Here is a 16,802-nt window from a genome sequence, read left to right on the forward strand (position 1 = left end):
ATAGCAAGTACCTTGCAGTCAAAAGGCTTATAGAGGATGGTTTGCATATTAGACTAAAGTTAGTCTTTTCCGAGACCCAATAAGGTCTGCTGTGATGGTGAGTCCATTCTTTTTTTTTTTTTTTCAATAAGAAATTTTCAGTTTCTTTTTTGAAATACATATACCATAAAGTTCACTCTTTTAAAGTTTTGCAGCCATCACTACAGTCTAATTTTAGAGCATTTTGTCAAAAGAAACCTCATGCCCATTAGTAACCACTTTGTCTTTTTTCTAACCCTAGGCAGCCACTAATCTACTTTCTGTCTCAATGGATTTGCCTATGCTGGACATTTCATATGAATGGAATCATATAATATGTGGTCTTTTGTTTATGGCTTATTTGATTTAGCATAATGTTTTTAAGATTTCATCCATATTGCACCATGTATTAGTACTTCATTCCTTTTTATTGATAAGTAATATCCCATTGTATGGATGGATCACATTTTATTCATCTGTTCAATAGTTTGATGGGTATTTGGATTGTTTCCACTTTTTAGTTCTGTGGATAACCCTGCTATGAACATTCATGTATAATTTTTTTTATGTGAACATATGTTTGTAGTTCTCTTGGGTATACACCGAGGAGTGGAATTGCTTTAACATTTTGAGGAACTGCCAGACTATTTGCAAAGCAGCTGCACCATTTTACATTCTCACCAGCAATGTATCAGTGTCCTGTTTCACCATATCTTCACCAACACTTCTGACTTTTTGTATTGGGGTGAAGTTCATATAATTTAAAATTGACCATTTTAAAGTGTACATCTCATTGACATTTAGTACACTGCTGGTGACCACCACCTATATGAAGTTCTAAAACATGTCACCCCCAAAGAAAATCCTGTGCTCATTAAGCAGCCATTCCCCATTATCATCTTTTTGGTTATAGTCATTCTAGTGGGTGTGAAGTACTATCTCATTGTAGTTGGATTTGGATTTGGATTTCCGTAATGACTCACAACGTTGAGCATCTTTTCATGTGCTTTCTTGGTCACTTGTATATCTTCTTTGGAGAGAGGTGTCTGTTCAGATCCTTTGCCTAATTTTTAAGCTGGTTATTTGGTTTTTTGTTTTGTTAATTGTTGTAAAAGTTCTTTATTCTGGATACAGGATCCTTATCAGACATATGATCCATTCTTGATTATCGGCTTTTTTTTTTTTTTATTTAAATCGAAAAGGATTGGGGCTGGGCCCAAAGCAGGAAGAAAAAAGGTTGTGGCTTCACCATTGCTGTGCACTGTGGGATAATGGATGGAACATGGTGTTAAGCCACGTTTTTCAGTGTGATCTTCCTCAGAATACCCGTTTGCTCTTCTTCCCAGGTTGAAATGTTCCTTCTTGCCTATGCTGTGCGCCACACCATCCAGGTGTACCGGCTCTCCAAGTACAACACGGAAGAATTCATCACAGTCTACCCCACCGACCCACCCAAGGACTGGCCAGTGGTAACGCTCATTGCTGAGGACGATCGGCACTATAACATCCCCGTCAGAGTGTGTGAGGAGACCAGTCTATGAGAGACGCATGCTCCTGACAGCCTGGCGACGTGGCGAAGATGCACAGGTGGCTCCTGGGCTTGGGCTGCAGGTTTGGGGGTCTCTAAGAACAATCTCTGAGAAGAACCCTTGGGCCCCTGGGAGCCAAGTTGGACAGGATGTCCTGAAGACTAGCTTTTGATAAGAGAAATTAACCAAGTCTTTCCCCTCATCTATGATGCAATATATTTCAGTGGGGGCCTTCAGAGCACACCTGTTGGACGGTGCAAACCATATCTTCTCCAGAAGGCAAATACTTTTGTATCAGAGGAAACTCAGTTTTGGAGAGGAATATGTTCTTTATATCTCAAATCAAAACTCTCTCTAATGGTAAACTGGCTTCTAATTTTTTTAAGTACAGTATTTTTTTTTCCCCTTTAGTAGTAACGGGTTTCTATAGATGTTCCTATACAGTCTGCTTTAACTCAGGACCTTGAGATTATGAGACTGACGTGCTGCCCACTGCACTGAGGGGGCTTCTAACAGTCTGCTTTAAGTGGCATAATTCTGGGATAGATCTGTTACTGGCATAGTCATGACAACCTCTGGTAATCTTATCTTCTCCTTTTTATGAAGGGAAGAGCAATGGTTTGGACTTACATCTTAATTAAGGCTATTTTAAGCAGATTGTTTTGCAACAGATTAAGAATTGGGTCCCAAAGTGGGTTATTTCAAGGCATTTTTGAAGACTGGAGGAGCGTAGGAGGGAGTGGTGAGGGAACCTAGAACTTCTTGCTCCTTGTGACTATGACAGATGTCTGATGCCCCCAGCGCACTGGAGTCTGGGGCTTGGTGCAGGTGGTGCCCCATCAGTGTGGACAGACACTACTTGCCTTTGTGGTTTAGTGTTGGAAGCTTTAATTATTCTACAGTTCCATAGATTCACAATTTTATAGCCAAACAGTTTGTATCCACCTGCTTTCAGAGGAGGAACCAAAGGCCAAATTACTTTGAGGTAGGGCTTAGCTGGACCTGGATTTTCCTATGCTCTTTTCATGCTGTGTTGGAGGGTGTGTCCACTGCCAGATCTGTGTAACCCGTCTGGGTCAGGGGATGAGTGACAGCAAACCATCTTAAAATTTTTCATGAGTACATTTAAGCGGAAGCATACGGGAATATGAGTGCAAAAGTGTGGCTGAGCCGCGTATGCCCTTGATTGGTTTTGGGAAGCCTGAGGGAGACAGCCTTCCTGGCTATGAGCCATCGCCTGCCCAGTCAGGCTAAGGGTGGTGACTGGGGTGGTGAAGGGGCAGCTCTGCTGAGCATGGTCTGCCTTATGGCCTGAATTGTCCTCAAGGGGTGTGTGTGGACTGCAGATGGTGTTCACATGAACCGGAGACATCACTCTTTAGGATTCTACTGGCAGCCCCTGAATTGGCTCAACGTTTGTGGAGGTGGTTCCCTGAAGTACTGAGCTTTGTTTTATAATAATTAAAATCCTTATTTGGTCCAATTTAATATAGTTTAGAAGCTATATTTTTTTTGAGGCAAACCTTTTTTGAAAATGTAAATTTTGTTTTTAATTAAAAATAAAGTCTTAGTTAAGAAAACTCAGGATGCACAAAACTATTCAGACTGTTACTTTAGCTTTCTCCCATTACCTCATCAGTGATATTCACCACATTTTGCTAAATATTTATTGATTAGAGTGTTGAAATCAAATTCTGCTCTAAATGTGTGTGAATACGTTGGAGAGGCTTTGTGTTTTTCACTGTGAAATGCAATTGTGCCTTGAATAAGAAGGTACCTAGAAGCCAAATTAAAGTAATAATGACTTCTTATTGGCTTTGATTTTTCATTGCAGTATATGGGATTGTACAGCAGGAAATGCTTACCATTCATTTCTGATGTTTTTTAAAGCACAACTCGAAACATTTCTGTCATACATACATAGCAGTAGAGATCTGTGCCCTTCAGGTACATTGAGTCTGACCATCAGTTTATATATGTCATTGAATTTTAAGAATACTCATGTTAATAATAGTCATCTATCCTTGCATTTTGAAACTGTTCTAATCTTAGTGAACTTGAATTGGATTTCTGGGTAAAAGAATGTGTTTCTTTTATGTTGCTTCTGTCCGAAGGCCTTGTCAGAATCTGTCAGACTCTTGTTTAGGTTTAGTGTGATCATGGCGTCAGAGAAGCAAAGCTTTCAAATAAATAGTACTTCAGGAAATAGAAATGATTGACCAACTTTAAAAATAATTTTTTTTTTATTGCAATATGCAGCTTCAGTTGCCCAGAATCTTAGTTCCGTTTCTCATTCTTGGTCTTGAGCTGGTCAGGTGACATCAGCAGATTAGAAGTTGAATGGAGATTAAGTGGATTCAGGAGGATGTTCCACTTAGAGCAGTCTTCAAAATGATAAGGTGTTCTAGAAGAAAGGAATGTAGTAGGAACTATACTATGCCTAACTTTCTATCCCAGAGTGTCTTGCAAGAGTTTAGGAGTTTTGGACCCTGTGTATTGGCAGAAAAGTTATCTCCATCTTAAGCAGGCATGACTTTTATACCTGTGAGCTCATTTAAGGTGCATTTAAACCTAAAATAATTTCCCTGTATTATGCTTCATGGGATTAACACTGCTTTTCCAGAACATTTTCAGATTCCCCTCCTTACATCCTGAGCTCCTTCTGTATATACATCTGTTGATTTTATCCATCCACAAGGAACAATGATAGTCACATTAGAGAACAAGAAACCAGTAATACATGGTCTCTAACTGATGATTCGGGCCTGGATTTGATTGAAAGTGTTTGCAGTTCCTCTTCCGTAGAATACAGAGTGGATGAAAATGTTTTCAATGCACAGAACAGGATGAATCCTTTTTTCTTTATTTAGCGATTTACACTTTTGTTACTCTATTATATATTCAGTTAGTGTCTGATAAGATTTTCTTTGCTTAAGGAGAACGGACATTGCCTTGGTATGGTTTTTTTTTTTTTCCCCCCTCCACTTTTGGAGCTTATCAGGTAAAAATCTCAAGCCACATGAATTGTTAACACCTCTGTTGGGAAAAGCCTTTGTGAGTTTTTATGTACTTGGTCTTTGTTTTTGTTATTCATCCTGTGTTGTTATTCATTGTGTCCTCCCTCTTCCCGATGTGCTGTTTTACCTAGGAGTTAGTCTACTTTCTGAGGATCTTTTAGAGAGAGGCTGTGAAGTGCTGAATCACCTTTAATGATACAGCACTTCTGCCATCTCAGCATCTACATAGGACTTACATAGACTTCCTGAATGTGTCTTCTTCAGATACTAAAGTACAGTGGGATCATTTTCTTATCTCCTTTTCTTAAGCAGTACTTTGCAGGTACTCCCCTTTGAAAGCCAGAAGCATAAACCATTGGGGAATCTTAACTTGTAGACATGCAGTAAAAGAAATGCATTTATGTAAGATCTGTGAGTACTTAAAAAGAAAGCCCTCAGTGTGTGTGAAGTGAATGTGAAATGTGTGTGAAATACATAGAATTCCCAAATAGTTTACTGGCAGGGCGCAATATCAAGTAATTTAAAAATGGTCCAAGGAACTGTAAGAAGGAGGAACTACTTCTAGAATAAATGTTAAAATGCCATTCAAGAACAAAACCACAGATGCCATACAGACCTCCTGTGCTTAAGTTATAGAAGAATAAAAATCTGAATGAATGGAAGGCCTTACGTGTATACAGTTTACAAATTCCTATTTCTAAAATTTAAGTCCCTTATTTAACAGAAGTATGTATTTTAATGCTTAACTGTCTCGGGAAACCTCATTTGTGACATCATCTAAGAGGATGGGAAGACTAGGGAGCCAGTGCCACGTTGAACAGAACAGTGGTTTAGTGAATGTGTGAGGAAAGACACGGGCAACTGATTATTAATGTTTTTGTAATTCAGTTTATAACTTGGAGCCATGAAAAGCAACAAAACTAAACTGGTTTGACAGCCTGCCACTTCTGGCATTTCCTGTAAGTCACTAGCAGTAGGTGTGAGGTGGGCTTGCCCATGACCAGGAGGGGTGTGTGTGTGTGTGTGTGTGTGTGTGTGTGCGCGCACGCGTGCGCGCGTGCATGTATGTGTGTATATGCGTGTTGGTCTGCAGTCACAGCATACCTTTATGTGCATGTGTCCTCGCAGCTTGGGACTCAGCAGTATTCTGGGAGGGTGGAGGTGAACTGTCCCATGTATTGTATTATATATTTTTTGAGATGGGGTCTTGCTCTGTTGCCCAGGCTGGAGTGCAGTGGTGCGATCTCAGCTCACTGCAACTTTTGCCTCCTGGTTCAAGCAGTTCTCCTGCCTCAGCCTGCCAAATAGCTGGGATTACAGGCGTGTACCACCACTCCCAGCTAATTTTTGTATTTTTAATAGAGATGGGGTTTTACCATGTTGGCCAGGCTGGTCTCGAGCTCCTGGCCTCAGGTGATCCACCTGCTTTGGCCTCCCAAAGTGCTGAGATTACAGGCGTGAACTACCGCGCCTGGCCCCATGTATTGTATTTTTTTCAGGGTATATTGAAATCTACTACCAGGAATGTCGGAATGGGTTTTGGTATGTATAATGGAAATAGATAGAGTGGTTATTAAGTCTAGAAACACATACATTAATTGTATTGAAATGTTATATCAATACATCATTTATGATGTGTGTGTGGTCCCAGACCTCATGGCCACCAGTTTGTTTAAGCATTGTGAATGCTTTTTAATAGCATTCATTAGCATTAATGGAGGAGGACACTGTGTTTTCTCAAATTAATCTCATTGATTTGTTTGGTATAAGTTTGGGTCAGAAATGAAACTGCCAAAACATCGATCAGTACAAGGAAGGGACACAGGGCTTAAAATGTCCACAGTCTTGGCAGTGGACTTGGCAGTTCTCCCAGTAAGCAGAAGTACTTGAGCTTAATTCTGAACTTCAAAGTAATATTTTATACTTAATTTTAGGAGTTTTCATTTACTTATTGAAAAATGCCTTGACTGTATTCACATAAATGGTGCTAAAAGATTGTACCCCTTATAAGAACTGCAGCAATCCACAGTAATGTTGGTTACTTCTGAGTATTTTTATAAAGGAACAAAGTCAAAATGAATGTATTTAATAAGCTTCTTTCTCATTTCCATTGTTTTTATAAAAATATTTTGGTATTGTTGCCTGCATTTTAGCCACTTCTAACTTTTTGTATTACGAATTTGGAGAGGATAACAAGCCAACTTTAGACCCTCTGCCAGTGGCGATGGTGTTTTTCTTCCATGGGTAAGCCATTGTGAATGGAGGCTGGTGGAGCAGCACACTGTGTGAACCTGGCAGCGCTCATCTTGGCTTGTTTAGCAGTGCCTCTGTTTACACCATAAGATGTTCCGCATGTGTCCAAAATTTCGCCTGCTCTGAAAAACATGCCCCCGAGGCTCTGTGCAGTTTGGGGCCTTGGTTCCCACCTGCAGATGCGGTCAGTTGCCTGGCTCCTGGGGCCAGAGTTTCCTCTGTTACTTGTTGAGTCTCTTGTCTTCACTGTCAGAAGCTGAACGGACTTGGGGGCTTTGCTGTTGATCCACTTTAGCAAACCCTGCTGCAGAGGACTGTAAAAACAAATAACTAAAAATAAACTTAGAAAATACAACTCAGAAGCCTGGCTCTGTTGCTGTGGTCAAATGCTTGCCTTTGAGAACTTTGGCAGATTGTGCTATTGCATTGGGCTCTAACTTTCTGGCACCCGCAAGGCAGACCTATGATGTCCACATGGCTGACTCTTGACCCCTGGCCATTGTGAGCAGAGGAATCAAGGGTTTAGGGAGGCAGTATTGGGCAGTGTGGAAGAGTTAGATGAGATGAAGCAGTTAGCACAGTGCTTAACCCATACTAAGTGCCCCCAACCCTGCCAGCCAAATTAGGTGCATAGTTTTCAGCTTGGGTCTGGGTTCAACAGCATTCCCACTGCCCACTAAAAGGGTGGGCTTGGACAGTTCCTGAACCTCCCTAAATCTGTTTCTTCATCTTTACCACACACAGTCTGTCTCAGTGGTGGTGTGGATTAAGTGAGGTGCTAGCACTTATTAGGGGAAGATCCTCCAGACCTGCAAAGCAGAGCTGCAGCCCCAATTCTGACCCAGCCCTGCTGTGTGTTTGCCGCAAAGAGGTTTGGTGTGTGCGAGACATTTCTTTATGAACCATTTACACTGCTGGAAATGTACCCAGCAATGTGATGGCAAGAACTTCAACAAATTGCTTATGAATCAGGCTCTCATTGGAAGAAGTTAATCCTCTGAAGAGGGGGAAGACTGGACTTTCAGAAGTATGTTGGGGATAGAGAATGAAGTTTGAGTCAGTAGAGCTCTGCCTTCCTGTTTGTCAAAGAACTAGAGTCTGGGAGTCTTGCAAGATGGAGCTGGGCTTCTGAAGAACCCAGTGGGTAGGTACTGGGCATCCATTAGACGGCAGTGCTAAGTCGGTCATGTGCAGCAGAAAGACCTCCCCATTGTGAACAACAAACCACTTTCCTCCTCCAGTGGCCCATTCATTTGGATTGATACACTTTTTCAGTGTCAGAAATGGACTTTCTCCCTCTACTTGTCTGAATTACGATGCTCTGCTCAACTCTGTGGACAATGTTTCTTGAATTTCCTTTTCCACCGCCTTTTCCCACTCAAGAAAGTGGAGAGAAAAACAGGGATGCAGGCTGTGGGTCTTGTGGAAGCCCTTTACAACCGTTAAATAAAGAACACCAGCTGCATTATGTGTGTTTAGAACGAGAGATTGTTTGTACAGTATTTTTCTATTGACCACTTCCGTCTTGCCTGAAACCTGGGCATTCTTTCTGTAGTTTCTCTGAATTTTCTGTCTCACCTCCTCACCCCTACCCTTGCCTTTTGTCTGGGCTCGGTTGCCTGTTCATGTTCTTTGCCTCTGACATTAAACTCTCCCTAGTTGCCTGTGTGCTTGAGACGTCTTAACAAGTTGTCCTCTAAGTGGTGCCATTGATGTACAGTCCCATTGGAGAGCACGAGTATGTTTCCTTAGGCTCTTACAACACTGGCTTTATCAAACATTTTGATCTTTGCTGAGCTGATGGTTGGAAGTCTGACTTGCGTTTCTTGAGAAAGGCTGAGCATGTTTTCATTTGCGTAAACCATTTTCAGGTCCTTTCCTGGGAGCCGTCTGTTCATGTCTTCTGTAACCACTTTTGAGTTTTCTATCTGAATTTCACAGAAACGAGATAGATGTAGGGTGGGAGCAGTAGGAAGGAAAGGCGGACCAAGGGGTGTTAGAGATTCCATGTCAGGCCCTTTGGTTGCAAGTAACAATAACTCACTCAGAGTATTTTAGTTCAAAAAGGGTTTGGCCTTCTTCAGGGACAAGAAGAGAGCATTGAAGACCAGAAGGTTACGGGAGGGAGGGCTGTCTTGCTGGTGTCCTAGAGTTGGCATGTTCAGGGTAGGAATATGGGAATGCCTGCATCCATTCACCAAAGAGTGCCAGCCCTGGGGCCAGGCATGTTTCCAAACTTGGGGATGTAGGGGTGAGCCGGCCAAGGCACAGTCCTCCCAGCCCTCTCCATCCTCACCCCAACCCCATGCCCACCCTCCCCAACCCTCCCCATCCATACCCTGTGTGCTCACCCTCCGCATCTGCGCCTCCCCCTTTGCCCACCCTCCCCATCTGTACCTCCCGCTGTGCCTACCCTCCCCAGCCCTCCCCTCTGCAGCCCTCCCCACCTTTCACGGAGCTCTTGTGCATTTGTCACTGGTGAGCAGAACTGGCATGACTCCAGGGATGGAATCACAAAGTAACTATTTTTGTCTTTGGCTGTTTAAGCCATAATTCAATCGGAGACCTTCTCCTACCCCTGGTGAAAACTCAACTCAGGGCGACCCATCACCTTTTTGAGCACTCTGGGGTAATAGACTTTATAGTCCTCTTAGGTTGCCAAATGCTTTCCTAACTCAGAAATTGGAATATCGCATCTGTGTGAGAGTGAAAGCTGTGACAGTTGCTCACTGCCCTGTTTGGCCCTCCAGAGTTAGAACAGGAGGAGGGAGCGAAGACAGGGAGGGAGCAGAGATCTCAGCCCTCCATAGGAATTGTCCTGTCGGCCGCCCTTCCTGGGCCCAGCCAGGGCTTTGTTCTCATTCTCTCATGGGGTACTTTCAGGAATCTTTGAGGCCCCCTCTGTCTCCCCACTTCTTGTCCCCGGCTCAGGGCCTTCCCATGTACCTTGACCAAGGCAGCTCCTGGGATGTGCTAATGCTGTCGCCTCCCACCACAACTTCCTCCTTTGCAGCTCGTAGGAAGCCAGTGATAGCTCCAGCTTCTTTCTACTGAGCCCTGTCCACACCCCTAGGTGGCCTTGTGGGGCAGGCCTTAAGATGACCCCAGGCAAGCTTGTTGATCTATGAGGCCAGGGTCTGGGCCAAGGGAAAGACTTTTGGACCCCCTGCCCTGTCAAACTCGGGATTTGCCAGCCAGCCCCAATGCCCTTCCATTAGATTTGATGGGTGAGTCAGACACCAGCCCACTGAGTCCCCAGGACTCAGGACCCCATTTCAAGCTTTGAGTATTACAACCCCCTGCCCCAGAAGGAGTTGGGACTCAGTGTCGCTCTCTGCAAAGAAACCATCTCTACAAATTCTTTTCAAATATCTACTCTTGGTACTTTTTTGCCCTCCTCGTGTTGAGGGATGGCAGAGTCAGGGAGTTCAGACTCCTGCAGAAGGAGGCCGGGTGCCATCAGGAGTCCCCGTTTGGTGTGGCCGCCTTCTCTTTGGTGTGAGTGTCGTCCTCTCTGGCTGGGTTCTTATTTTCTACACGTAGCTCAGGCATAAGCTGGTGCCCACCCGTGTTAAGTGTCAGGCTGGTCCTGAAGCAGCCCAGTGCCTACAGTGAGGAAGGACCTGCCGGGCAAAGCAGGGCGCTCATCAGGCCAGGGTTTCTAGAACCATATCCCAGGCTGCTGAGAATGGGTGTGTGGGTTGTGTGATGCAGAATTCTAGGAGATGTCATTTCCATCATAGTCTAGGGAAACACTCGAGCCTGGTGGAGGGAGATGGTTCTGGAGGGAGGCTTCTGTAGCATCCAAGCCCAAGGTGAGCAGGAGCCCCCTGAGCCGAGCTGCTGGGACTGAAGAGGAAAAGGAGAGAGTGGGAGTGAGATGCTAGGAGGCAGCGCTGATGGCGCTTGGGGACTTGACTGAGAGGAGTGGGACATGGAGTGGGTTTCCGGGTGGGTGCCCCTGTGACTCCTCTAGATGGGGGAGACAGGAGAAAATGTGGAAGGGGTAAGGAAAGAGTGTACAGGGATGGGCTGAAGGCCACGGCCCTTCTCGGCCCCTGAGGAGATGTTGGGAGGTGACTGGATACACCCAGTGACTGGTCTGAAGCTTGGGAACAAGTTAGGGCTGGAAAAACAGACTTGGGCATCACCGCTGTATTTGGAGCTGGAAATAGGCCCAGATTAGGAACCTGGGCTTGTGAGGACTGGATTCCCAGCGAAGGTGGAAGTGGGCCTGCCAGCCATTTGTATACTTTTCTGAAGAGCATGGAATTAAATAGCATTGGGCAGGTTGGCACTGGGGGAAAGAAGAACCGGGCGAGGTTAGGACGTGGCCTTGCTGGCATGATAAAAAGCATGGGGAAACGCTTTTTACCTCAGACCACACGTGAATTGCAAGCATCTGCCCTGATGGTGCCATCAGGGGCAGTGGAGATACAGGCCGCTCTCCTCAGCCATTTCCTTTAGACCAAGAGAGCTTTTATTGTGTAGCAGATGAAAGACCCGATGAGAATTTGAGGTGTATAGTACAATGTAAAGTTTGGAAATAATGATTGTACTTGTTAATTCTGTATTGGTCTTTGGAATCAAGGGTTTCTGAACCTGAGATAAGCAGCTTTTTTGTTTCATAAAAGCTCTAGTCATTTTTCTGTGTTGAAAGTGGACCACAGTAATGTTCATAGATTTGTTGGCTGAAGCACTTCCATGTGGCTTAGAAGCTTAGCAGACACGGCACCTCCGCCTTTGTGAACTGTCATTGGCCACTCTGCAAATCCTGGTGGTGCAGTAGTTTAGAACTGTGTAGAAAAGATCTGGTTCTAGAGGACAGGAGGCTGATCCAGAGGCGTCTAGTCACTTGCCTGAATCACAGCTAAAAAGCAGCAGACAGAATGAGGACTCACAGCTCCTGATTTATTTTTTCCTTTTGTTTAAAGCCCCGTGTATTGAACTGGGCAGTCAGCATGGTATTTACTGTTTTATATTGTCCAGGTAAGAAACCTGGAGCTTATTGGGAGCAGAATTACAAATATAAGCAATGCCAACCTTCCTTGCACCTTAGCGTTGCCTTTAATAGTGTCAAAAAAAAAAAAAAAAAAAAAACTTAGAAGGAGGCATAGTTTTCTCCACAGTTTTTGAGAAATTCTCCACGATTTTTCTCCTGAGCTAAGCCAGTGAGACCACAGAGGATAAAGAGGAAGGTGTGGAAGGCAGAGATACCAGGGGGCAGGGCTTGGTGGGACTCCACTGGCGGTGGGGGGTTGAGGAGGAGGTTTCCAGGTGGGAGGTAAATGTGCCTCCTCTAGATGGAGATGTCAGGGGAAAGCATGGGTTGGGGACATAGATTTGCCCCTTGTGCTATTAAGAGTACCACTCCCCACAGGGACAGTGAATGATGCTGGGGCCAGCGCAGCTCTGTATTGTCTTTAAGGCAACCAGGAACTGAACACACTTGACCCGATAGCTAGGCCTGACCCTATGCCATGGACATGGCATAGCCCATGCACTGTGGCCGGGAGCACAGCTCTGAAGCCTTCAAAAACATGGTTGGTGTTAGAGGCAGTAAGAGAGAAGCACAGTGGAGGTAGGACTGAGATCTGGGATTTTAACAAAAGGAGCAGTAAGGAAGGAAATAGGCAATCCCAAGCGAGTCTGTAGGATGCCTAGAATCTTACTGACTACAGGTATGTAATGAAACACTTTCTACAATGTCTTATGAGGAGCTAAAAAAAATTAGAGCCATCTTTCTTTGAGGTTAAAACATGATGCTTTAAGAAAAGAGTGATGCTGGCCGGGCGTGGTGGCTCACGCCTGTAATCCCAGCACTTTGGGAGGCAGAGGTTGGCGGATCACAAGGTCAGGAGATCAAGACCATCCTAGCCAACATGGTGAAACCCCGTCTCTACTAAACATACAAAAATTAGCTGGGCGTGGTGACGTGTGCCTGTAGTCCCAGCTACTCGGGAGGCTGAGGGAGGAGAATCGCTTGAACCCGGGAGGCAGAGGTTGCAATGAGCCGAGATTGCGCCACTGCACTCCAGCCTGGGCAATAGAGGGAGACTCCGTCTCAAAAAAAAAAAAAAAAAGTGATAAAAGAGTAATGCTTTCCCCATAAAGACTAAGAAGAGTAAGAATCTCTTAGATGTGGGCAGGAGGATTGTTGGGCTCTGTCCTTCTCAGGCTCACCAAACACTTGCTTCATTTTGGCATTCCCATTTGAGAAGGTGTATAGAGAAGTTGGAGAGGGTTCAGAGAAGCATTTTCATTACTGAAGTTTTGGGAAGTAAAAGTAATTTTAATGCAGAATAAAATCTGAAGAAATAGGTTATATTTAAGTAAGACAGGGAGTTTAGAGAAATTTCCCAGTGGTTAGAAGTTTTAGCAACCAAGGGAAAGGGCAAAATGTTAATCTCTCAGGTAAATTTGATTAAAAGGGAAACTGTAATCAGGATTAGGAAACTAAGTAACTTTGCGGTGAGTAAACAGATGCATGGTTAGAATAAAAAAAATCAAGAAACTAAAAGCAATCTCAGTTGTATGCCAAGTGTTTAAGCTTTACTTAAAGTAAAATTAGAGTATGAAACCTATTTGACAATATATGAATACAAATCCATAAACCCTGAAACAAAGCATATATAAATGCTCTTACCAATGCAAAAACTTCCATCTGTTAGATACATAAACAGCACTTCCTTAAAAGCGACATGTATTTTATACTGACCGCCGTAGTCAATTTTAATCAAAAACTACACAAATATTTTATTTGTATTTTAGAGACGGGGTTTTGCTCTGTTGCTCAGGCTGGATTCCAACTCCTGTGCTTAAGCGATCCTCCTGCCTCAGCCTCCCAAGTAGCTGGGACTACAGATGCACACCACTGTGCCCAGCTAAATATTTTAATGTGATTGGTTTCAACAGTTTATACCCACAGTTTTGATGTGAAACTGACAAACCTATGAGCTGACAGCCACAGCCCATGTAGAGGAATGACTCTAAGCACACTTAATTTTGTTTAAAAAAAAAAAAAAAAATCTAGATCACTGCTAATGTTCAGATCTGAAATGAAGAATGAGGTGATTTTATTCTTCCATTGTAGGATCTCATACCACGTTCTAAATCCTAGATCATACACAGAATGTTAGATCAGGAAGGGGCCTTAGCAATAATGGCTCAAGCCTCCCATTGGACAGATGAGCAAGGTGAGGCCAAGAAGCGTGAGTGATACGGAAGCCTCCAGCTTGAATACACTCCTTAAATGAATGAGTGTCAGCATGGAACAGAATCACGTGTGTGGCTCTTGTCCACTTTCCTGAAGCCCTTTGATTAACTCCTTGGCCCTACTAGCTTTAGACAGTTCCCTGATCAGTACATCATTAAGCAACCAAAATATCTCATTAAATCCAAGGAGCAGCGTATTTGCCACTGCAAGGCTTGTGGATGTGGCAGCCCTGGGGTAAGGGACCTGCCGCACGGTGACATGACCATTGCTGTGGGGTGCTGGGTGATTGGTGTTGATGTGTACCCTGTACTCCTTTGTTACACAAGGGTGGTTTGAACTTAGCTTTCAGTAGCTGGTTCATTCAAACCGTGGGTCCCTGCATGTTCATGGCCCCACACTTCAGGGAACCAGCATCTACCCAGTTGTAATGTTCCCCTAATGTTCCCCAACTCCAAAGGCGCCATTTCTTGCCCTGGCTTATAGCTAGGGAACGTTGCCCCTAAATCTTATAGTGAGAATTTCCATGAGGTTGTACAGTGAGTGGTACAACCATTTTTAGCTGGTCTGTCCCCTTCTTTAACCTAAGGAAACCACTTAAACTCTTGGAGAGAGAAAGGGTGCCTAGTTCTTGTGTGCTTTTGTTTACATATACATATTGTAGACGCTAATGTCAAGTCTTGTTAGTAAAGTGCACTTTAAGTTATGTAGCCTAACTTAAAAACAGGTACTATATAAAAAAAATTTGCTGAATCTATGTGTAGCTGACAGCCACCTATAAAAGTGCATGTATCTTATGCAGTCTTTTAGAGATCCTGGTTGATTGCAAATGAAGCAGAGAAAAACATTATCACTAAAATGAAATATTTTAAAAGATACTGGCTATAATTCTCCTGGGAACCACTTGGACTTGACAAAGGTTTTTCAAAAATGATTTAGGAGGCCCACCTTTGATGCTCTTCCCAGCAGAAAGTTGCAAGTTAATAGATTTAATGTCCCCTCTTGAGAAGAAAATAAAGTCTAAACTTAAGGTCTCATCATCTCGTTTTTCCCTTTTGAGATCAGATAGTATACTATATATTTGTGACTTTTCTGACTTCTGAGTGGAGTTTGGGTTATTTTGATTCCACAATGCAATTTCTCTCATTTTGAACATTTGCATGATTTTAGACATTTTGCCTTTAAAAGGGCAGGCAACAGGCCCTTTTACGTTTCTCATCAGATTTTTCTCTACATCCTGTTTTAAGTGTGGTTAGATCAGTTGATGAGTCACATGATGTTTTTTGCTGCTTCAGTGACAGAAATAGAGATTCAAAATAACCACACAGAGGAGTATCCCAAACACGTTGCTCAAAAACATGCTTTCCTACGGTTTGAGTGCTTTATATGAGAGCCATCAGAGGACTGTGTGTGAGGGCGATGTCTACAGAATGCAGGCAGGAGCTGCTGGCTTTGAACTGGCTGAATGTGCAATGCAGACATCTCAACACTCCACGTCTTTCAAAGCTCTTCCTCACACTCCACTGCAATTTTGGTTCCAAAGAAAGGTGAGGAGCAGAACTTAGAAGATAAAGGACCCCTTTTTCTGGACTGTGCACTAGTTTGATTGATGAAGACGTCGTCCTAAGTTTAGAAGTCAGCTCACCTGCAAAGCTGGTACTAACCGGCACATGCTGTCCTGGGCACTGTTCTGCTGGGAGTTACTGAAGTAGAAAGATTTTTAAATACAAGAAAATATTTCTCAAGGAAATGTAATTACAACACTATAAATACTTGCTATTTTGTGGAACACACACACACACACACACACACACACTTGCACTTCAGTTTGAAGGGGGGAAAAAAAAAAACCAGTCAGCTACTGAGTCTTCAAATCAATGTGTTCCTAGAAACCAAGGATATAGAAAAGTTACTCTCCCCCTGCCCCTTCCCTCCAGAAGATCCCCAAATGGGGAACAAGTAAGAGAGCAGGGAGCTGTTAACATTTCACACTTCTTATTCTGAAGATATAAGTGAATAAATTTTGAGAGTTATGATATGTAATGATTATTCCAACCAGGAGAGAGATCCAGAGGGCTGGGAGTGAGCACTCCTGAGCTGGCCCTGCTGCGACGCATCCTGGCGTCTGGAGAACTCAGCCCAACTCTGTCACTACCCTGGGAGCTCCCAGGCCTCCCCATCCTGGGCCCCCCACCCCCTGCACCTCCCAAGGTTATTTATTGGGAAGACTCACAGAGTGAAGTATAAAGTGCTTTTACTATTGTAAAGAAGCTTTATTTGGCCCCATCTGATGCATCCTAAGCCAATATTAAATGTTTCAGTTTCTTAGGGAATCGGCTATCCAGGACATTTCCAAGCCAAACTACCAGCTAATGCTAAAAATCAAGGCAAAGTAAAAACAAAGGAAGAGTAACTTTGGCACAAGACAAACCCGATGCAGACAGTCATGGGGGATGACTGTTTTTTACCCAGAAATGCAAACAAGTGGCCTTCTGTGCCCCATTTAAAGAATCCCAAACGGGAGAGTTTCCTGCCAATGTGCAAATCCGTCAATACTCCCTGAGCCATGTGGCCGGCAGGTCCAATCCTACCGTGACTTTCCAAGCGCAAGCCTCGTCTAGTTCTTTTTGCTCAGTTGTTGTCTCACTGACGCCCTTTGCCACTGAGATCCCTGTGAGTCACTACAGAACAAATGGCAACTGCACATTTAGGATGACGTCCCTTGTGCTACTCAAAACAGGCCACCAAAGGAGGAGCTCTAGAAAACCCTTA

At 43.8% G+C, this 16,802-nt stretch overlaps 1 protein-coding gene across 4 annotated transcripts in view; it reads left to right on the plus strand.

Moving 5' to 3' along the window:
* Positions 1 to 16,802, plus strand: part of OTULIN (OTU deubiquitinase with linear linkage specificity) — a 48,338-nt gene that overhangs the window by 26,884 nt on the left and 4,652 nt on the right. For 2 of the 4 annotated variants that reach the window (XM_517640.9, XM_063811096.1), the window contains exon 7: positions 1,365 to 7,179. In XM_517640.9, coding sequence (XP_517640.5) covers positions 1,365 to 1,559 — 195 coding nt within the window. In that variant the 3' untranslated portion in view covers positions 1,560 to 7,179. Of the gene's footprint in view, positions 1 to 1,364; positions 7,180 to 16,802 lie in introns of those variants that run through there. The other 2 variants (XM_009448807.5, XM_054684958.2) reach the window with 1 other exon arrangement.

This window comes from Pan troglodytes, chromosome 4 (assembly GCF_028858775.2).
Source record: "Pan troglodytes isolate AG18354 chromosome 4, NHGRI_mPanTro3-v2.0_pri, whole genome shotgun sequence".
Lineage (NCBI taxonomy): Eukaryota > Metazoa > Chordata > Mammalia > Primates > Hominidae > Pan > Pan troglodytes.